Genomic DNA, 18,494 nt, shown 5'->3' on the forward strand with positions numbered 1-18,494 from the left:
CCATGCTTGATTTTAATAAACATTGCTGCTACTACCCATTTAAGAGACAGGGGTTGCCAATTTGACACTCTGCGAATATGAATGGAGAGATGGAGGTCTGCTGTGTCTCAGAGGGTTTCAATCCTGCATTTGCAGGCGATCATAGGTATTTGTAAATAGAATGTCTACCTTAATAAAATCCCGCAAGTCTTACTGTATACCATGTTTGCACTGTGATGAATGTTCCTTTATAGTCGTGCAAAAATAATCTCTTGTCACACTCAAGATGCTGTGCAAAAATTGCATCGGTGATCCATGTAGGTACTTTGGGCTCAAATGTTACACCCATTGAATAATACATATTTTATGATGCAATAGGGAAAGATAAAACAAATCCCAAAAAGAGCTCTTAAACGAAGAGGGGGTAATGTTGTATGAATGTTGTCTACCAACGGTTTACATGTACCAGAAAATACATGACAATTTCTGCATGTATTCCACTGAGGCCCTTTTATGTGACCCACATGCACACTTAAAACGTTTGTACACCAGAATAGCAACAACAACAAAAATATCTTCTTACATCAATAATGTGGCCTAAATATTGATCATAAAAATGTTGCTCTATTGGAGGCAGATTTTTAACTATGTCCCTAGTCTGAATGTCAAACTTAAATAACAAAGCACTGTATTTAAATAATAAATATCAGTATGTTTAAAGAGGGTACATTGTTGATGAACATAAATGAGTGCAGATGTCTTGGTCCACTAATGCAGATAAATGTATTTTGATTAAATTCACAACCCCGTGGGAACCCTTTCGGGCATGTGTAATTTAAGTCTGGTGGTTTGGTGTGGGGTATTTGGTGGTCTGATACCTGTTGGATGCTCAGGCTAAAATAAATCTCAAAAGTCATTCCTAGGATTATAGACCTTTTTAGTATGAGAGATCTCACAACCATTTCTTGAGTGGGAGAAGACACAGTGGGGGTCATTCCGACCCTGGCGGTAAAAACCGCCAGGGCCGTGACCGACGGAAAGCACCGCCAACAGGCTGGCGGTGCTTTCCTGCCCATTCTGACCGCGGCGGTAAAGCTGCGGTCAGAAAAGGGGATCCGGTGGTTTCCCGCCGGATTACCCCTGGCTGGGCTGAATCTCCATGGCAGTGCTGCTTGCAGCGCCGCCATCGAGATTCTGCCCCCCTTCCCGCCATCCTGTTTCTGGCGGTTTTTACCGCCAGGAACAGGATGGCGGGAACGGGTGTCGTGGGGCCCCTGGGGGCCCCTGCACTGCCCATGCCACTGGCATGGGCAGTGCAGGGGCCCCCTAACAGGGCCCCAGTATGATTTTCACTGTCTCCTTAGCAGACAGTGAAAATCGCGACGGGTGCAACTGCACCCGTCGCACCCCTGCAACACCGCCGGCTCCATTTGGAGCCGGCTCCTGTGTTGCAGGGCCTTTCCCGCTGGGCTGGCGGGCGCTCCCTTGGCGGGCGCCCGCCAGCCCAGCAGGAAAGTCGAAATGGCCCCCGCGGTCTTTTGACGGGGGAAGTTTGGCGGGCGGCAACCGCCGCCCGCCAAACTTGGAATGACCCCCAGAAGAATGTCCATAGGATTAAAAATCGCCCTTAAGTAAATCAGGTGAAAATACTACTGTGGGATATCGCACAAGAGGCTGTTGTAGGATGACGTTCTTACCTTAGCGCAAAGGAAATCCCATCAGAGACACTTATTGGGTTAGGTGTGTATAAAATCAGCTGCTTCCTGTAGAAGAGTGTAACTTCTTAGGCTGCTTTGGTCCTGTTGTGAGCCATGTGTATTCCATAATCGCTGCTGTGCCTGGGGAGGTGAGAGCTTACTGTGTGTGGGTGCTGGGCGGGCCTCTGGAATATCTGAGCTCCTCCCATTCCTCTTTGCAAGAGAGCCAACAGCTGAAGCAGGTTGACCCACTGCCGAAGCTGTATGCTTTTGTGGGAGGAAGGAAAATGTGAATGACATTTAAACAGACTGCATTTTCTCGATCACACGTGCACTGAAGAAGTGAGCTTCCGATCTAGCGCTAGTAGGACAACTTATTTTCACTTTTACATTTTTTTTAGCCATCTTTGTGTTTTTAAATGAGTTTTTAGATTATGTCTTCAGGTTACAGTAATTCAAAACTAAGAGTATATTTTCTTTGCACATGGAAGAATTACATTTTACTCAGATGTGTATTAAAATTAAAAAAAGGTTTCTCTTCCTCTTGTAAAAAAACCTCCTGCCAAATAGGAAATACCCTCACTGTGTTTGATTAGAATTAAATGTGAAGGTTCATTTTTTTTAATTTAATTTTTTTTATTACAGGCTTAAGGCAACCATGTTTAGGCAACAGCATGTTACCTTTTTTCTTCTTTTTAATTTTGGAAGTAATAAAGTCCCAGAAAGGCGACCCGTTCTTCAGTCCCGGAGAGCTTCTTTCTTATAGGACAGGCAAGACCCCAGCACCTGTGTCGTTTTTGTGATGTGTCAAGTCATGTCTATGTCTTTTTCTTCTTTCTTTATCTCTGCCCCACTACACTTTCTGCTCCCCAAATCCCTCCACCCTTGATACTTACCTGTCTCTTTCTGACCTTCCGCTAGCAGTAAGATCGGCCTGAAGGGCCGGATCCGGATGAGCAGCTCGCAGAGGCAGGGGATCCGCGGGAAGCAGTACCTGGCACCAAATGTACGCCAATCTCCCACCGCCGAGAATATGACCGAGGCCACCAACTCCACCAAGGTGCAGAAGAGCTGGAGTTTCAATGACCGGACCCGGTTCCGGGCTTCCCTTCGGCTCAAGCCACGGCCCCAAGTAGATGGTGAGACCTGCAAGGGAGAGATCAGAATATGTCTGTTCAAGCATGGTGCCATGTACCTAATAAGAACGAAAAATAATAGGTCCGTTGTATGAATTAATCCCAGCCACTTGCAAACTATGGGTCTCATATGTGTTCATTATTTTTTTGCTTACCTGACCGCTCCAGTCAGGGACTAATTACGTGCAAGTCAGTCTTGTCCATAATCTAAAAGTGGAAGTCCAGCTCCCGAACTTCTGCGTCACATCCTCCCTGTACAGAAATACGACCACCCCACAAACTTTTCAATACTGGCATCCCTTGTGGTTTAGCGCTTGCAGCACTACACCTGTTCAATACAGGGCACATCAACAGTGTATTTAAAGGTTCGAGTGGCAGTTTCTCTTCGAGGGTGGGGGAGCATTGCACCCCCCCCCCCCCACTGCACTCTGCGAGCTGAGCAGGAAGAAATAGAATGGTAATGAAAAGATTTCATTGCCATTCTATTTCTTCCTACGCAGCGCGCACCAGGCCAGAGTCACGATGGGCGTGCCCTCTGCTGCTGGAAGCAGAGGTAGAAGAGGACTGCCTCTGCTTCTGGCTGCAGAGGGCTGGAGCAGTGCCTGGACTGGATGCTCCAAAGTGCACATATTACTTTGGCCGGCTGCTTTGCATTGGCCAAAGTGACATGCGCACTTTGAAGCTCTCCACCCAGCTGTCTTAAGACAGCTGGGTGGAGAACAGGCACAGGCCTCCTGGGCCTGATGGAGCGTCCAGCCAGGACACTCCATCCAATCTAGGTGCTTCTTTCATTCTGGTTAACAGCATGATAGCAGCATCAAGATTGGTTAGGGGAGCTCTTCCTCTTTTGGAGAACAGAGGCCACAAGAGCAGGATGCACAGCCCATGGGTAAGTACCTTTTTTTTCTGTGTGATGCATGTGTGTTTAATCCATGTGTTTAATGTATGTAAATTTGTAGTGCATGTAAGGTTAGTGTTTGTGTTTTAGTTAGTGTTATTTGGGCTATTGGTGGGAGGGGTAGTTTTCGTTAGAATTTTGGAGGGAGGGTATGTGTTTTTTTGTTTTGTTTTTTTGCGAAGTTGTGGCGTACTTCACTCACCCCAAGACTTTAGAAGGGTGGAGGCCACAGCTGAAAGTTGATCCATTTTAAAAAACACCAGAAAAAAGGAGAGCAGTACATATTTGGCTGCTGCTGCTCACATTGTTCTGGTATAAAAATGTTAGCATGTAGGTTTGTTTTTACAATTACTTTTAGCTCATTAGCAGTGACACAATTCATTTGCATGTATCTGAATATGAAAGGATGCTTTTGCCCTCTCACTAACTGGGTGTTTACCTTTCGATCGCCTACTAGGAAAAACACAAAGTCATGAACTAAATTTAATTTTACATTTCACAAATCTGCCAGATTGCACTATGACATATGATACCATCAACCATCCCTGGCATTTCAGTCAACAGCACGTTGCATTGTAGAGCTTGTAGTTTTGCTTTTACCACAGTCATTATAGGCTCAAAAAACACCATGCAAAGTGCTGTTGGCTAAAATGCCAGAAGTGTTGTTGTCTAAAACGCCAGAGTTGGCTAAAGGTGTCATATGTGACACAAAACAACTTGTCAACTAGGTTTTAATGTTTTACTAAGTCATAAAGTCCATTTAGCCAAACAGCTTTTTTCACACATAAAACACAAAGGAAACTCTTCTCAAATGTTTTGTGAGAGTTCACTCTTTCATTCACATCTTGCATTGAAAAAGCATTGGCGATGCAATTCGTTTTCTATGTTGTGTATTGGAAAGAATTATACTAAGCTTTGTTACAAAGGTAAAACAAGGAACAGCAGCAGTACAACCTTCCCTAAAACAAAGAATGAGTAAAGGAGAGATGGCAGATGCAGCAATAATATCACATGTTTTTTTGCAGAAATAGAGTAGGTACAACACAGGCTCTAACAGTAAGGGGGGAGTGAGAGGAATTAAAAGACTGTTTTATCCTATCCGTAAACATACATTAACATACAGGGAGTTCGACAACCCTGGAAGGAACAACTAGTCTCATAAAATGAACATGCATTCACGTACACTCACATAAGATGACAAACTCTCGCCCTCCTAATTAGGGTGATCACCTTACTTGAAGGCAAATTCTGGACAGGACTTTAAAAAATTCAGGACAAAGTGTAAAAATTCAGGACAGAATTTCAGGACAGAGTATAGAATTTCAGGACAAAAACTTGGGGATAAAGTTCACGTTTATGTATGCATCCAAGAAGAGGCATATGCCAATACGTTATCAGTGCATTTATTTACTATTTTCTACATAGTATTATTTATTCACTATGGTCTTTATGTAATTGCCTCTAGGTATGCTACATTCAAGTGGCACATTATGTCCTTGTCAATAGTAAATTAGTGATAGTAAATTAATGCCTTTGAGCATGTTGTCAGGGGCATGACCCCTAACCAGATTTGCCAAAACTTTCCTGAACAGAAAGCCACAGCAAATTTTTGATTATGTTTCTAAACATTTTAAAACCTATGGCAAACCGTTTGGGAAACATTAAGGTAAGTGAAATCTGCTAGTCTAGACAGGTGGAACAAAAACATCTGGCTCACCTCAAGCAAGCTCCACTCAAAGTTAAATCTAAAAATATTAATTAGACAGAGCAGATCGTGTGGTTGACAGTTTCCAACCTAGTGACAGGATGTGAGGTACCCACAACTTGTCTGTAGTCTCACAGCACTAGAGTGTGCTTCCAGAACTCTACATTTAACTCGGAACCAGGAGCCCAGAATACCAGACAAATAGAATTAAAGAGCAAGATGAAATCGAGATCGGATGGGAGACCCACAGCAACCGATTTAAAGGGTTGTTGCTCAGAGTTGTACAAATGAGGATGAGAAGAACAAGGTGGGACAATTCCTAAAATCAGACACGATGGGCTCACCATGAGTATCAGAAATTATTGTGTACTTGGGGATTTTTCTCAGCAGAGAAGAGAGAAACAGAAGAGGCCTTATCAAGTGGTTGAACAATCAGTATCCACCCACCCTGGGAAACTCTGCTGGTACAAATGTCAGCTGGTCGTGCTTATGAAGGATTCAGCAGGCGCCAGACTCTTTCGAAGGTGTGCTAGGAAATTGTCCACTCTGCCCAGGTCTCAAAATAGTTCTGCAGCCAAGCCAAGGCTGAACCAGTGATCTGGTTCATCCCTAAGGGCCAAAGCACATGCAGACTCATCAACATTTTGGGATGTAAATTACACAATCAAAATGTAAAAATATGATAAAGGTTTTATAATGTAAGAAGTGTTTTATTAACATATGGGAGTGTATCCCCCCCTTTATATACAATTAGAGCCCAGATCAAACTGGGAATCAGTTACATTTCAATACCCAGGGATTAATATCCACCATTAACCCACTGATTTGCAGGATGGAAATCTGGGCGGATTGACTCGGTCCCTTCAAGCCCAGTTTGCTTTTGGGTCTTCTCTTCCACTTTCAGTAATGGGACACGTGGCACTAGTGTAGATGGTGGTGCTACCCCAGTTGTTACATTATTTTCCAAACATCCACCTGCTCAGTCCTTGTTCCTTCTTCAGATGCCTCAACATGTTTCATGTATGATTTGGGGGCTGGGGCACCACCTGATAGCTTTTTCCACTCTAAAGCCATCCATGACTGTGGGTGGATTAGCCCGTCTGGACTTAGAATGCCATTATTTAGCTACACAGCTCCAATTAATGTTTCACTGGCTGTCTGGCTGCCTCCTGCATAAAATGGGTTTTACCTGTAAAGACTTTAAGGAGGGCTTACTGCACTACTCATTGTGTCCTACAGACCATTCTAGCCAGTGCCACCCAGAGTTATTCCACCTGACTTTCTCTTACCTTACTAGAACCCTCAAACTCACTAACATATAGAAACTGTATGCTTCTGCAATACATTTGCTAGGCCTCCCCATTCGGATAAGACGGTTTCACGCAGGGCAAGTTCATCAGTTGCATGATGCGGGACTCACAAAATAATGAAGGTAAGGGAAGACAGGACATCATATACTAATATCACTGATGTTTTAGACATTATATACCTATTCTAGAGGTGGGCGAGCCACTGAAAGCTTGAGCCTGGCTTCAGCTTGAAGCCTGGCTCTGACTCAGCTTGAGGTTTTGTTGGAATCTAAAGCCCATATGTAGTTGAGCTTTCATGTGGATTCAGCGTACTGCCTTCCCTCTCCCCAGGATATAGTGTTAGGGCCAGGGCTGCCATCCTTGGAACTGGGAAACCAGGTTTGAGTCTCTGCATCGGCTCAACATCCTGTGATTCTGGGCAAAGCACTTAATCTCTCCATGCCTGTAAACCATGAATGTGACCTTGTGTAATGTAATGGGGGGGGGGGGGTTCATTAAAAGTGCTATAATGCCTTTGGGTCGAGTTCATGCAATATAAAAACTGCTGAAAAATGCACAAAGAAGTAAAAACATAGCGTTAGCATAAGAAAAGAGAAATACCCATTTCCTGGCTGATTTGTACAAGGTTAAATTAGAAAGCAGGGACAAATTGCGGGTCCATGCTTAAATTTTGTGATCGTAGGCAAATATTTAACTTCACCAAAACTATTTTTTCTTCATTAATGTGTATGAAAGCAATTTCAAATATGTGAGTTCTGAATACTAGTTGTAAAGCAACAGATTGTGTTAGATTTAATAGACTTAAATGTGACAGATTAATGTCAGTGCTTCACGTGTTAAAGAAATACACTTCTCTTGAATGCTATTATATTTTACATAATGTTTGTTGTAATATTTATATAGCAAACATATCAGGGCTTTACTTGTGCACGGCTCTAAGATCTGAGGCAGACCCTTGGATCGGCTCTACTTGTTAATGTGTTGGCTCACCCACCTCAGAGCTAAATCAATGCAGCAGTTGAAGTGCATTAAAAAAAAGGATGAATACTGTCATGTGGGCAGTGTCAGTAAGCACAGAGGCGGAATCAAAGGCGTGGCTAAAAAGAGAAAAATACTCTGTAACTATATTGTTGATCTCTCACCGTCAGGTAACGACATATAAAATAATACACACCTTAACTGAAAAATAAATAAAAGTTAAACTAATCCGTGCAAAGTGCACTGTTTTATGTTATGAAACATCCTTTGGCTAATGCAATCACTACAGACGTATATGTGTGCAACCAGAGGCCCACAGAATTTAATCTTGTTTGGTGCAGCAGGGAAAAGTGACGTGTATTTTTAGTGCTAGGTGGTCCCTGAATGCTCCACCAATGTTTGTCTTTATTATAAACATGCATTATACACTGTATAATATAGGCTCCCTCTAAATGTACATATAAATTTAGGTTAAAGATAAAAGTGCTTCTAAGGTATAGATTTCAGTGATAAGCAGAGTATTCCCAGTGCAAACATTTTTTATAACTGTCCATTAGTAGCGCACACTCCATAGCTCAGCTTGGAACACCTTTACAGTACCCTCTCAAAAGAAAATATCTTGTCATCGGGAAGCTTCAAGTGACTCCACCAATTAACGCCTCCCAAGCAGCTTTTACATTTACCAGTTGGACACATTTGCATTTCTTTGGGGAAACAGACACCCTGGCAAGAAGGCTTATTTCTTTTTAGTTGCCTGCCTTTCCCTCCAGGACACAACACAGGAGACTCCCTCCACTTCTGCTGGGGAATCTAGTGTGGGAATTATCTCTTGCCATTTAGCTAAGAGGCGAAAATAACCGACCAATGCCGTCCGTTAAGACATCAATAACGGACAACGGACGTCAGGGCTAATTTACGGACAGTCCATTAACATTACGGACGGGTGGGCACCTTATTACTAATAAGTTATTTTCATCAACGGGTTCCACACCTAGATGACGGAAGCATCAGTGAGTACGATAGTTCACAGGTTGTATAGTTTTCTAGTTATGGTTTCCATTGTTTGGGTGAGGTTATGTCTGTTATATCAACATCTACGTTCTCTCTTTATTAAACTTCTAACCCTATATTAAAATTGTGTCTTGGTAAAAATGTATTGACTGGTGTCTCCATACCACGGAATTAAAAACAGAAAGTTCAAGCAATGCACAATGCTTATGTTTTCCATCAACATGTTTTGGCACTTTAACATTGCCCACAGAGATAAGACACCTTCCTCAGTTTCAGTATCTTGTATCAAACATTTTTAAAAGATCCCTGGCTCACAGGAAATATAATCTCTAATGCGTTCAAAACATCCATTGTTTTTTCATATGATGGAGCAACAGCAATGGAAACTCAGTTTCTTAATAAAACACCTGGGGTAGAAACAGCGTCCTGCATTCAGAGGACAGTCTCTGTCCCATCACATACAACTCATGCAGAGGTAGGGCAGTCTTTGCTTCCTCAATAAATTCCGCCTGGCACTAGAAAAGCAAGCTTCCATCACTCACAGAAGGCAGTAAGCACAATCTTCCGTTCCCAGCAGAACAGAGTCAGCAGGGCAGACTAGTACAGCATTTCATTGCTTAGTTATCACATGAGCGACATCTGGGTTACTGATAGATCTCTGGAGCAGGTGCTTTACTCACGGTAATATATAGGTGGCTCTGAGTTCTGGCACCATTCACACTTAAGTGATACTCCACATCAGTATCCTGAAAGTCCAGCTGCTGTCGCTTGGAAACCTGTTTTCACTGCTGTGTCTCCTGCCCTCGTATCCTGCAATCCTGCGGCTTCCACTTCCTGTAGATCCAGCTGCTGCCATTCAGATGTACATTGGTCAATGAACCTTAGATCTGAAAGGCTGGGCCCATGCTATAGCAACACACGGACCTTACATCTGCATAGCGTGAAGAGGGTGGAGGGAGGGGTGTGTTCCCAATACTTCTATTTAAAGACTGATTGGCAAAAAAAATGTGTACGCTGTTTTTTTGTTCTTAGCCTCAAACTCCTTCTGCCTCTTAAATCCCCTGTTGAAGAGGTCTGAACAAAAAATATTATGCAGCATTTTAGACTTGAAACAATACGGTGATTATTTCGTACGCAGAATAAAAGGTAATCGGTGGAGTAGGTGGACCGCATTCCACTACATAGTTTTATATGCGTTTATAGTTTCAACCACAAGAATGGACACCAGACGTACAAAGCAGCACACTGGGGTTTTACGTTCACGCACTGGTACACGTCCATTAGCTCAGACATACACCCAAATACTCGCACATTCAAAAACAAGTACATAGCCCCATATACACACGTGCACAGTAGGTACTCGAACAAATAAGAACATATCCACCGATGTGGGTAAATACCTATCTAAAAAGATGAATATCCACTGGCACATCCCTCAGTTTAAGATTTTCAAGTGGAAGTATTTTACATCCTACTTTTGAAAGTTGGAAGTATAATGTTTTGCAAATGTTTAAAAATAGTATTTCGCATTCTTGATGGGACTCTGTTCAGGCAAATAAAATATAACTTAAAAATATGATTTTTTCTTCACATATATAATTCCTTTGCGCCACTTACTCATTTGTTTTGAGGTCTGTTTTTGATCTAAGTCCCTTCGTCGGGCAAGACATTAACAATGCTAGAGCTCCCCCTGGTGGTTCGGTGCTGCTGTCTCCGCTGGACGGACATGTCAAGAAAGCAGCGGGGTGGCAGGGAGCAATCCCGAGTTATCTGTCAGTCATTTGCTATTTATTTTGATTTTGATTGAATGTAGTTCCTGTTAGCAATATTCGTCTGGTTTTGAAGAAGCACTAGTTTGTGTGACACTTTCTGTTCCATTCTCATACGTTTATGCATGTAATCGTAGGTCCACCCACGAGCGCACACCCGCCGTTGCATACAAATGCAATGATGTACAGTCATAAACAGCTACCCGCAGACAGCAGAACATAACCACTGACACACGTGCACGAAGACACAGACCCATCGATTTGGGAATATATTAAGAGACATATTTGTACACCCACCGGCAGCTATATTACATCAGATCCCTATAGCTATCTCTACTCCAACGCACACCACGCTGACATAGTAACGTTCCCAGTAACACAACTCACAGACAGAGGCATATCTCACACACAACTATAATGCGTAAAAAACGTCCAGACTCTTACATTGGTACATATGCACGGAGATGTACACCTGAGCCCGTATAAATGACGATGAAGCCGTTTAGCACCTCACACTTTTGCACAGAAACATATTTCTTGAACGGTTCTCACTTAGCTGATTTTTATACATTTGTGACGAAGGCAGCCTTCGCAGCAAAAACTAAGAATGTTTGGGCCGCCCAAGACCAACACAGAAAATGCCCACCTCACCCCCCGCCATCCCATGCAGACTGTGATGAGGTACCCCTGAGTGTCCCTTATCTCACAGATATTCATTGGTTTTGGGCTCAGTGGGGGCGGCCTGAAGAGTACCCCCCAAAACGCCGCAGGGTCTGCAGGGGCGTGCTTTATGCCATTGGGCCTATGAATTTAGAGCAGAGCGTGTAGCTCGTGACCATCAGAACCCATACCACCGACAGGGGCGTAGCTTCCATTGGTGCAGCAGGTGCGGTGGCACGGGCCCACTGAACCCTAATTATTTCTGTATTTCACAGTGCAAACAGCACCAGGAAATCCATTTCTTAACTTGCACATGGGCCTGTCTACACCACTGCCCACAGATTTCACAACTCTAACCATATAGTCTTTACCCAAAAGTCCAAGCAACTTTAGCTGTGGTTGTGGTGAGTACACAATGCCAATGTCATGCTATTTTGTCCCATGAAACTTTTGTATTTGAAAAGTGAACTCGGGCAAAAATAGGTGAGCCGATTCGCTCAGGATCACACCTTTTGTCAGGGAGATATCCTTGTGTTTTTACTGTTTCCGTGTTAACCACAGAATCACACCTTCGCTTGGGAGAGGGCTAATGAATATTTCTTTCTCTGAGAGGGTATCCTAACTCTTTTTTTCTGTGATTAGTTGAGGGCACTGGAGAAGACAGTGTGGATGAAAAGGGGTACCACAGTGACCTCACCGTGGAAGACATCATGCCTGCAGTGAAAACTCTCATCCGAGCTGTGAGGTGAGTGCCACATCATATCAATACAAAGGAAAGTCAGTATAATATATCTTACATTATCAATTCCTTTTGCTACAAGAAATAAATAACCCACGTGAATACACAATGACTGATTCAAAATGGCTGCTCTGTCACATTTGCAGTGCATTAAACGCTATCTAAATGGAAGTGTTCCATTATTTACATTCCTAGCAGGCATGAATGGTTGGAATAAGGGCACAGCACCTGTCGCGCATAGTGTCTTACCTCAGCCACGCTACACATGCTCAGAATCTCACAGAAGCACTTCGACTACATTTCACTCTTTTTCCTTCGCGCTGGTGAGGTCGACGTCAACAGCGTAAGCAGAGTATGGTGCATGCCTCCATGCAGGCGTGACAGCAGACCCTAGAGCAGCGCTGCTAGCCATTATACCTGTGGAAAGACCGTCACAGTGAGAGTTAAAACAATTTGATTCATGCTTGTCCAGTAAAATGTTCTACAAAGCACAGAACAACCAGTTGGCTCAATTGATCATATTAGGCAGAGATGCAAATTATTAAGACTTCTCCATTTCAGTGGTGCTGTAGAATTATAGTACGAGGGAGCTACTGACACAGCTTCGTGCCGGAAGCACCAGGACCAGTCTTTTCCAAACAGGTCAGAACTAAGAGGAATGTGTAATAATAAACAGCGAAAACAAACTACTGCATCACAAAACACCCGAGATAAATAACAATATTAGATAAGACCACCACATAGATTTGAAATGAATACATAATTAGCTGCGACCAATGGTTAGGATTTTAAAACGAATAACCCAAATATATAAGGGCAAAAATACATTTAAAATTCTGAAATTGCAATGGCTGCATCTCAAACCGCCCCCCCTCCGAAATGCATGAAACCTCTCATTTCCCTAGTGAAATGTTTGAATTCGTGGCCAACAAGTAGCTTTCACATTTCATTGAAAGCAACCACATACTTCATGAAGCGCAATCAGGTTTTCTTCATTTACATGAAACAGAGTCTGCTCTTCTGGCCGTCACAGAGGACACTCGTCTTCTCAGTCTCAGTGCGGCCTTTGACATGGACACGCATTACACACTGATTGGCCATTTGTCCCAACTAGATACCTGCAATTCATCCCTGCCCTAGCGTCTATATTTCTTTACCAGTCCTTCTCAGGTTGTTCGCCATCCCTCTTTTCTTTCTTCATTTTGTCTTGTGACCTCCCACAGAGCTCAGCACTAAGCCCTGCCCTCTGCAGTCTACTAATGCTCCGTCTTGCCCTATACATTCATTTATTAATGTTCTCATTCATGGCTTAGGCAGACAACACCCAGCTAGCAGTCACCTTCGAGGACAACCTTATCTAGGCTCAAATCAAACTCCGGGTTTGTACGAGTGTGTTATTCACTTGGTTGAATGTTAACTCAGTGAAGCTGAATGGCAAAATATCTGAAGTCCTTCGTAGCGAGCTCAACATCTGGAGTTCTAGTTGGTGACTTTCAGAACTGGGCACCCACCCACTCCTGCCACATCAAGATATAATCTAGGCATTTTTGTTTTATTTTTCCAGTTCCTTCAACAACCACGCCAGTAAAATTAGGCCAGCCTGCTTCTTTATCATCAAAGTACTCAGGAATGTCCTTTATTTTCTTCCTATCATTCTCCATCAAGAGGTCACGTTTCATATTTTTTCAGCCATGTTACTGCAACTCCCTCCTTCTAGGCCCTTGATCTTCATTCTTCAACATATTCAACTGATCCAACATTCTGCAGCTGTTTTATTGTCAATCTTTCTGTAACCACTCCCAACTCTTATCATCTCGACATCATACATTGGCTTCCCACTACTAAGGCTATTCTGTCCGTGGCATTCTGCATCTACCACCCTTCACTTCATGGAGCTGGCTGCTCCTCTCTCCATGAGAGGCTGGTGTACCCTGTTTCCAACAGACTGCTGCGTTCCAGCAACTCCTTTCCACTTAAGTGTCCTCACATCTATTGAGCTCGTAGGGGAAGGACAAGTTTTTCCTTACTGACTGCTAACTATTGGAATGCCTAGCCTTTTCCCTGCACTTTATTTTTTTATTATCTATCATTGCATCATCAGATTAAAACCTATTTGTTTCAGTCAGTCATAAAATTTCCATGACAGTCAGCTTCATCCCGAGCCCTCAGTGCCAGATCCTCCCATGGGATAGCAGCGTGCTTCAGAAATGTATAAATAAATAAATAGCAAATGTTTGGAGTCTACCCAGGAATAATAAAGGGAAATCCGCAGGCATGTACTGGATGGCGGCTGCCAAGGTCACAATCAGGTGTGTATACCCACAACGACTCTAAGCAAAATGAGACAAACAAATGTGACAATCCTAAATCAATCAAGCCCCGGCTTGAAGCTCCACCTACTCCTACAGTGCAATATTCAAATCTTCTTCATGGAGGATTATCTGTGTTAGCAGACTGTACACCATGGGTCCAATTTATCAAGCCTTTGTGTTTCCCTTGCATCACGCAAGGCGATGCAAGACAACACAAGTCCAATTTACTAAGTCACGCAGATATACCTTGTGTGCTTTGTGTGGCTTAGTGAATCCAGAGTAAATCAAGGCAGCGCAAATTGCTGCCTTGTGTTACTTTGCATTGGGGAAGCGATCCATGGGTGGATTGTGGGCATTCCCACACATCGACCCATAGATATTGGCACAATCCCAGATTTTCCAAGGTAAGTAAACCTGGGATTGGCTCAACATGCTGTGCCATCCCAACAGAGGCATAACAAAGAGAACTGAATACTCCTTGAACAATACATAGAAAATATGAACAAAGCAACTTCAACATCGAACTCACCTCCCATATTTAAAAAGCAAAGGTTGATTTTTTGACCTGACACTATCTACTGAAGACAACTTACTCAAGACTACACTATATAGAAAACCTAACCAGTGTACACAATGGTCTACTCCTATCTCACTCCTTGGGCATTACGTGGGTTCCTTCTTTGTAAATGCTGGTTCTGGTGACACACCTAAGTGTACTGTCTGTATTGGCCAGTACCTCCTCTGCCATATAAGGATGAATCATGTAGGGTATTTGTGTAACATAATTAGAGTTTCTTCATGCCGTTGGCTGCTCAACTGAGTCCTCGAGGTAGTCTCTACAGGACTCTTAAGAGAGACGACAGAAGCCAGTGTATGCAGATGTGTATTATTTATTGCTTTGCGGCGGATACTCATTGAAGCTGTCTATGAAACATTTTTTTTATAATATGCAGAATGCGGAGCTCTATTAGGGTTATGCATAATTGATATGATCGATATGATTATGCCCATCTGACTATACAGGGATTTTAGGCGAGACTTCTTTAACAGGTTTTGCATGATGGGGACATGGTGAATACGGCTATGAGTGTTGGCACTGTGTGAGACATCCTGTGATTTGAGAGCACAGACGCGATAATGTAATAGAGTGGGTCACCCTTCTATCACAGACGACCTCACCACCTTCGGATGAGAGACAGTCTTTAGATGAGACAGAGACAGTGGAACATCATCCAGGGACCTTTGCATCTTCCTCTTCCTGCTCCTGACTGTCTCAATCTCTCCTCCCAGAGCATCAGGACCGGGAGTGCAGCCTCTGGAGAGGGGCTTGGGCATGAGGCTATTTAAGAGCTATGCCATACTAGTCTTTCCCTCTCTCTTCATATCTTCAATCACTTAACCTTCCAATCACATTCTTTTCACAGCATTCCCTCACTGCTGCTACTAGTACCAGGTGCACAAGATGTCTACTATTTTGTGGTCACCAAATCAAATGGATTAACCCAGGGGCCACTTACCCTGGCTGGCTGTACATTTTTCAAGGCAAGGGTTTTTATTTTTTTTTGTAGCTCAAGAGTTAACTGTGTAAGTCACTTTATCCTGGCTACCTATTTCCAGTGTGTCCCCATGAGCCCTTATCTTTTTGCCAATAGGTGGAAAGTAAAAGCCATTTATTATCGCGGTAGGGAATCAGTGAATACGGCTGGAGGGTTGTCTATTGCACCGGGTGGAGGATATTTAGCCTTTCTGATAATTACCAAGGTGTACTCTTGGGCTGCTCATATGATGCTCCTGGGCAGACACTATAACGTATATAGCATTTATCCTGGTTGCCTGTATCCAGTGAATCCCCATGAGTCCTTTTCTTATTGCAACTGAAGAGTTTGAGAGGGGGAGGGGCGCTAAAAGGTATTTATAATGGCTCTAGGAAATTAGTGCATACCGCTGGCTGGTTGTTGGTCGCTCCAGAGTGGACCCTATTTAGCTTGTCCGATAATTACTTAAGTATGTCCTTGGGGCTGCTCCTGTGATGCTCCTAGGCAGAGTGTATAGAGTATAGATGATTTCTCCTGGCTGCTGTAACTGGCACTTGCCTGTGAGCTGCTCTACTGGCACCCCTGGGAGGTCCCTATAAAATGATTAATCTGGCTGCCTGTAACCAGTGCATGCAGTGGGGTGCTCCTGGTAGATCTACAAAGCAAATGCTGGATGTTACTCAGTTGCTTCTCATTGACCCTAACAAACATGGGTCTAGATTTACTAACATTTGACACAGCACAATGCAGCAAGACTACTTTCAGTGCTTTGTTAAAAGGAGAAGGCAGGAATGTGCCATATTTACTAAGATATAGTGCATCCTTGCTCTCCCCTCTGTGCTGGCTCACTGAGTGCAGCTTAGCGCCAACACAGACACCCCTGCGCTATGGTGAAAGGGTGCCTGCATTACAGTGAGGATTGTTTTTCTGCATGAAGGGACAAAATAATCGTCATAGGCATTTTCCTCTTTCTACATGTACTGCAAAATGCAACACGTACAGGTAGGAAATAGCAAAGAAAAATAAGGAATAGTTTCTTACCTGTAACTCCAGTTCTCTCATAGGGGAATCTCCATTGAAGTCAGAAGCACTGAATAGTCTCGCTCATGTGTGGGTACCCTAGAGCATTTCTTCACAATATTTATTCTTGAGTATAATGTTCACCATTCTTCGGGAAGGCCTGCAGAGTCACTTAGGAGAGAAAATAATAATGCAACCTACAGGAGTAGGCTACAATGGCCCAATTATTCATCTTAGAGTCAAAAAAGGGGCCAAGAGAATTTTATATATACATAATTTCATGGTAAAACAGCATACACACTTTTCTAAAACACTTTTTTGAAGGATTAGAGAGATTAAGTAAAGCAGGACAGTGTAGCCCCATAGGCTGTCAGTATATGAATAAGAGACTGTGCATTTAAGGGCCCAGAGACCACCAGTATCCTATCATGCTCAGCAGGTGACAGTTGCTTCAGTTCTTTATGAGGCGATGCTAGAATGTAGGTATGGGATATATGTACCTCTGTCCACTCCACTGGGGAGGAGGGAGGGTTGCTTATGGCTTCAATGGAGATTCCTCTATGAGAGACCTGGAGCTACAGGTAAGAAACTGTTCTTTCTCTTATAGGGGATCTCCATTGATAGTCAAAAGCAGTGAATTGATTAGCCAGCCATCCCTACTGAAAATGGTGGTGAAGACCGAGGAATGAGATAGCTAGTCCAATCTAAGCAAACACATTTTTAAGTGAGGCCTGCCCTATTTGAACATCTGCTCTAGCAACTGTCTTGATGAGGACTGCCGGTATCAGGGGAATCAGTGGAAAGGCGTAAAGAAATTTGCCGGATCAGTCGATCCATAGGGCATACCCCAGTGTTCCCTGGTTGGAAGTACCTCAAGGTGAAGCGACAGCATTTTTTTTTTTCCCAGTGGCAAACAAGTCGATGGTTGGAGTGCCCCACAGTGGGAATATGATTTGCGCAACCTTGTTGTGCAAGACTCAGTTGTGACTTTTTTTCCAGAACTCTGCTGAGAGTGTCTGCTTGAGCATTTTGGACTCCTGGGAGGTGAGTTGCATTGGTGTTGGGGTTCCTGGTTATGAACTACTTACAAATCGCCTGGGCCTCATGTGACAAGGGCCTGGACCTGGTTCCCCCCTGCTTGTTGAGGTAGCACATGGTGGTTGTATTGTCCGTCTGAAGAAGCACGGTCTGGATCATGAATGACAGGTGTAAGGCCTTGAGCGATAGATGAACTGCAGGGAGCTTGAGGAGATTGATGTGACAGGTCATCTCTCTCTGAGACCACATGCCCTGAATCTGGAGGTGATCCATGTGAGCTCCCCATCCTAGTAGTGATGCATCCCTCACTATGGTTTGAGATGGGTCTTGTTGGTGGAACGGCACTCCTTCCAGGAGATTGGCTGGACAGCAGCACCATTTCAGGGACTGATTGACGTGAAGGGACAGCTTGATCGTGTCCTTCTAGTTGTCCCTTTATTGGTCTGACTTGTCCTCAAGGCATTCTTTGGGACTCCAAATGTGGAAGCAAAGGATTGGAAGTAGGAAGATGTAGGAGGCATCAAACAGAGAAGAGAGGACACTGCCGACACTGTTGGCTGAGATACCTTCATGAGAGAGTGACATTTCTGAAGGATCGATATGCGTGTCTCCTCTGAAGGAAACACTTTTGCCTGCACGGTATCTATGGAGGCTCCCAAGTAATGTAAATTCTGAACCAGAATGGAAGTGGACTTGCTGTGGTTTAC

General features: G+C 43.6%; 1 protein-coding gene across 2 annotated transcripts in view; it reads left to right on the forward strand.

The window, feature by feature from the left end:
• Positions 1-18,494, forward strand: part of KCNQ4 (potassium voltage-gated channel subfamily Q member 4) — an 861,160-nt gene that overhangs the window by 768,081 nt on the left and 74,585 nt on the right. For both annotated transcript variants that reach the window (XM_069223287.1, XM_069223288.1), the window contains 2 exons: positions 2,598-2,815; positions 11,786-11,888. In XM_069223287.1, coding sequence (XP_069079388.1) covers positions 2,598-2,815; positions 11,786-11,888 — 321 coding nt within the window. The remainder of the gene's footprint in view (positions 1-2,597; positions 2,816-11,785; positions 11,889-18,494) is intronic.

This window comes from Pleurodeles waltl, chromosome 3_1 (genome assembly GCF_031143425.1).
Source record: "Pleurodeles waltl isolate 20211129_DDA chromosome 3_1, aPleWal1.hap1.20221129, whole genome shotgun sequence".
NCBI lineage: Eukaryota > Metazoa > Chordata > Amphibia > Caudata > Salamandridae > Pleurodeles > Pleurodeles waltl.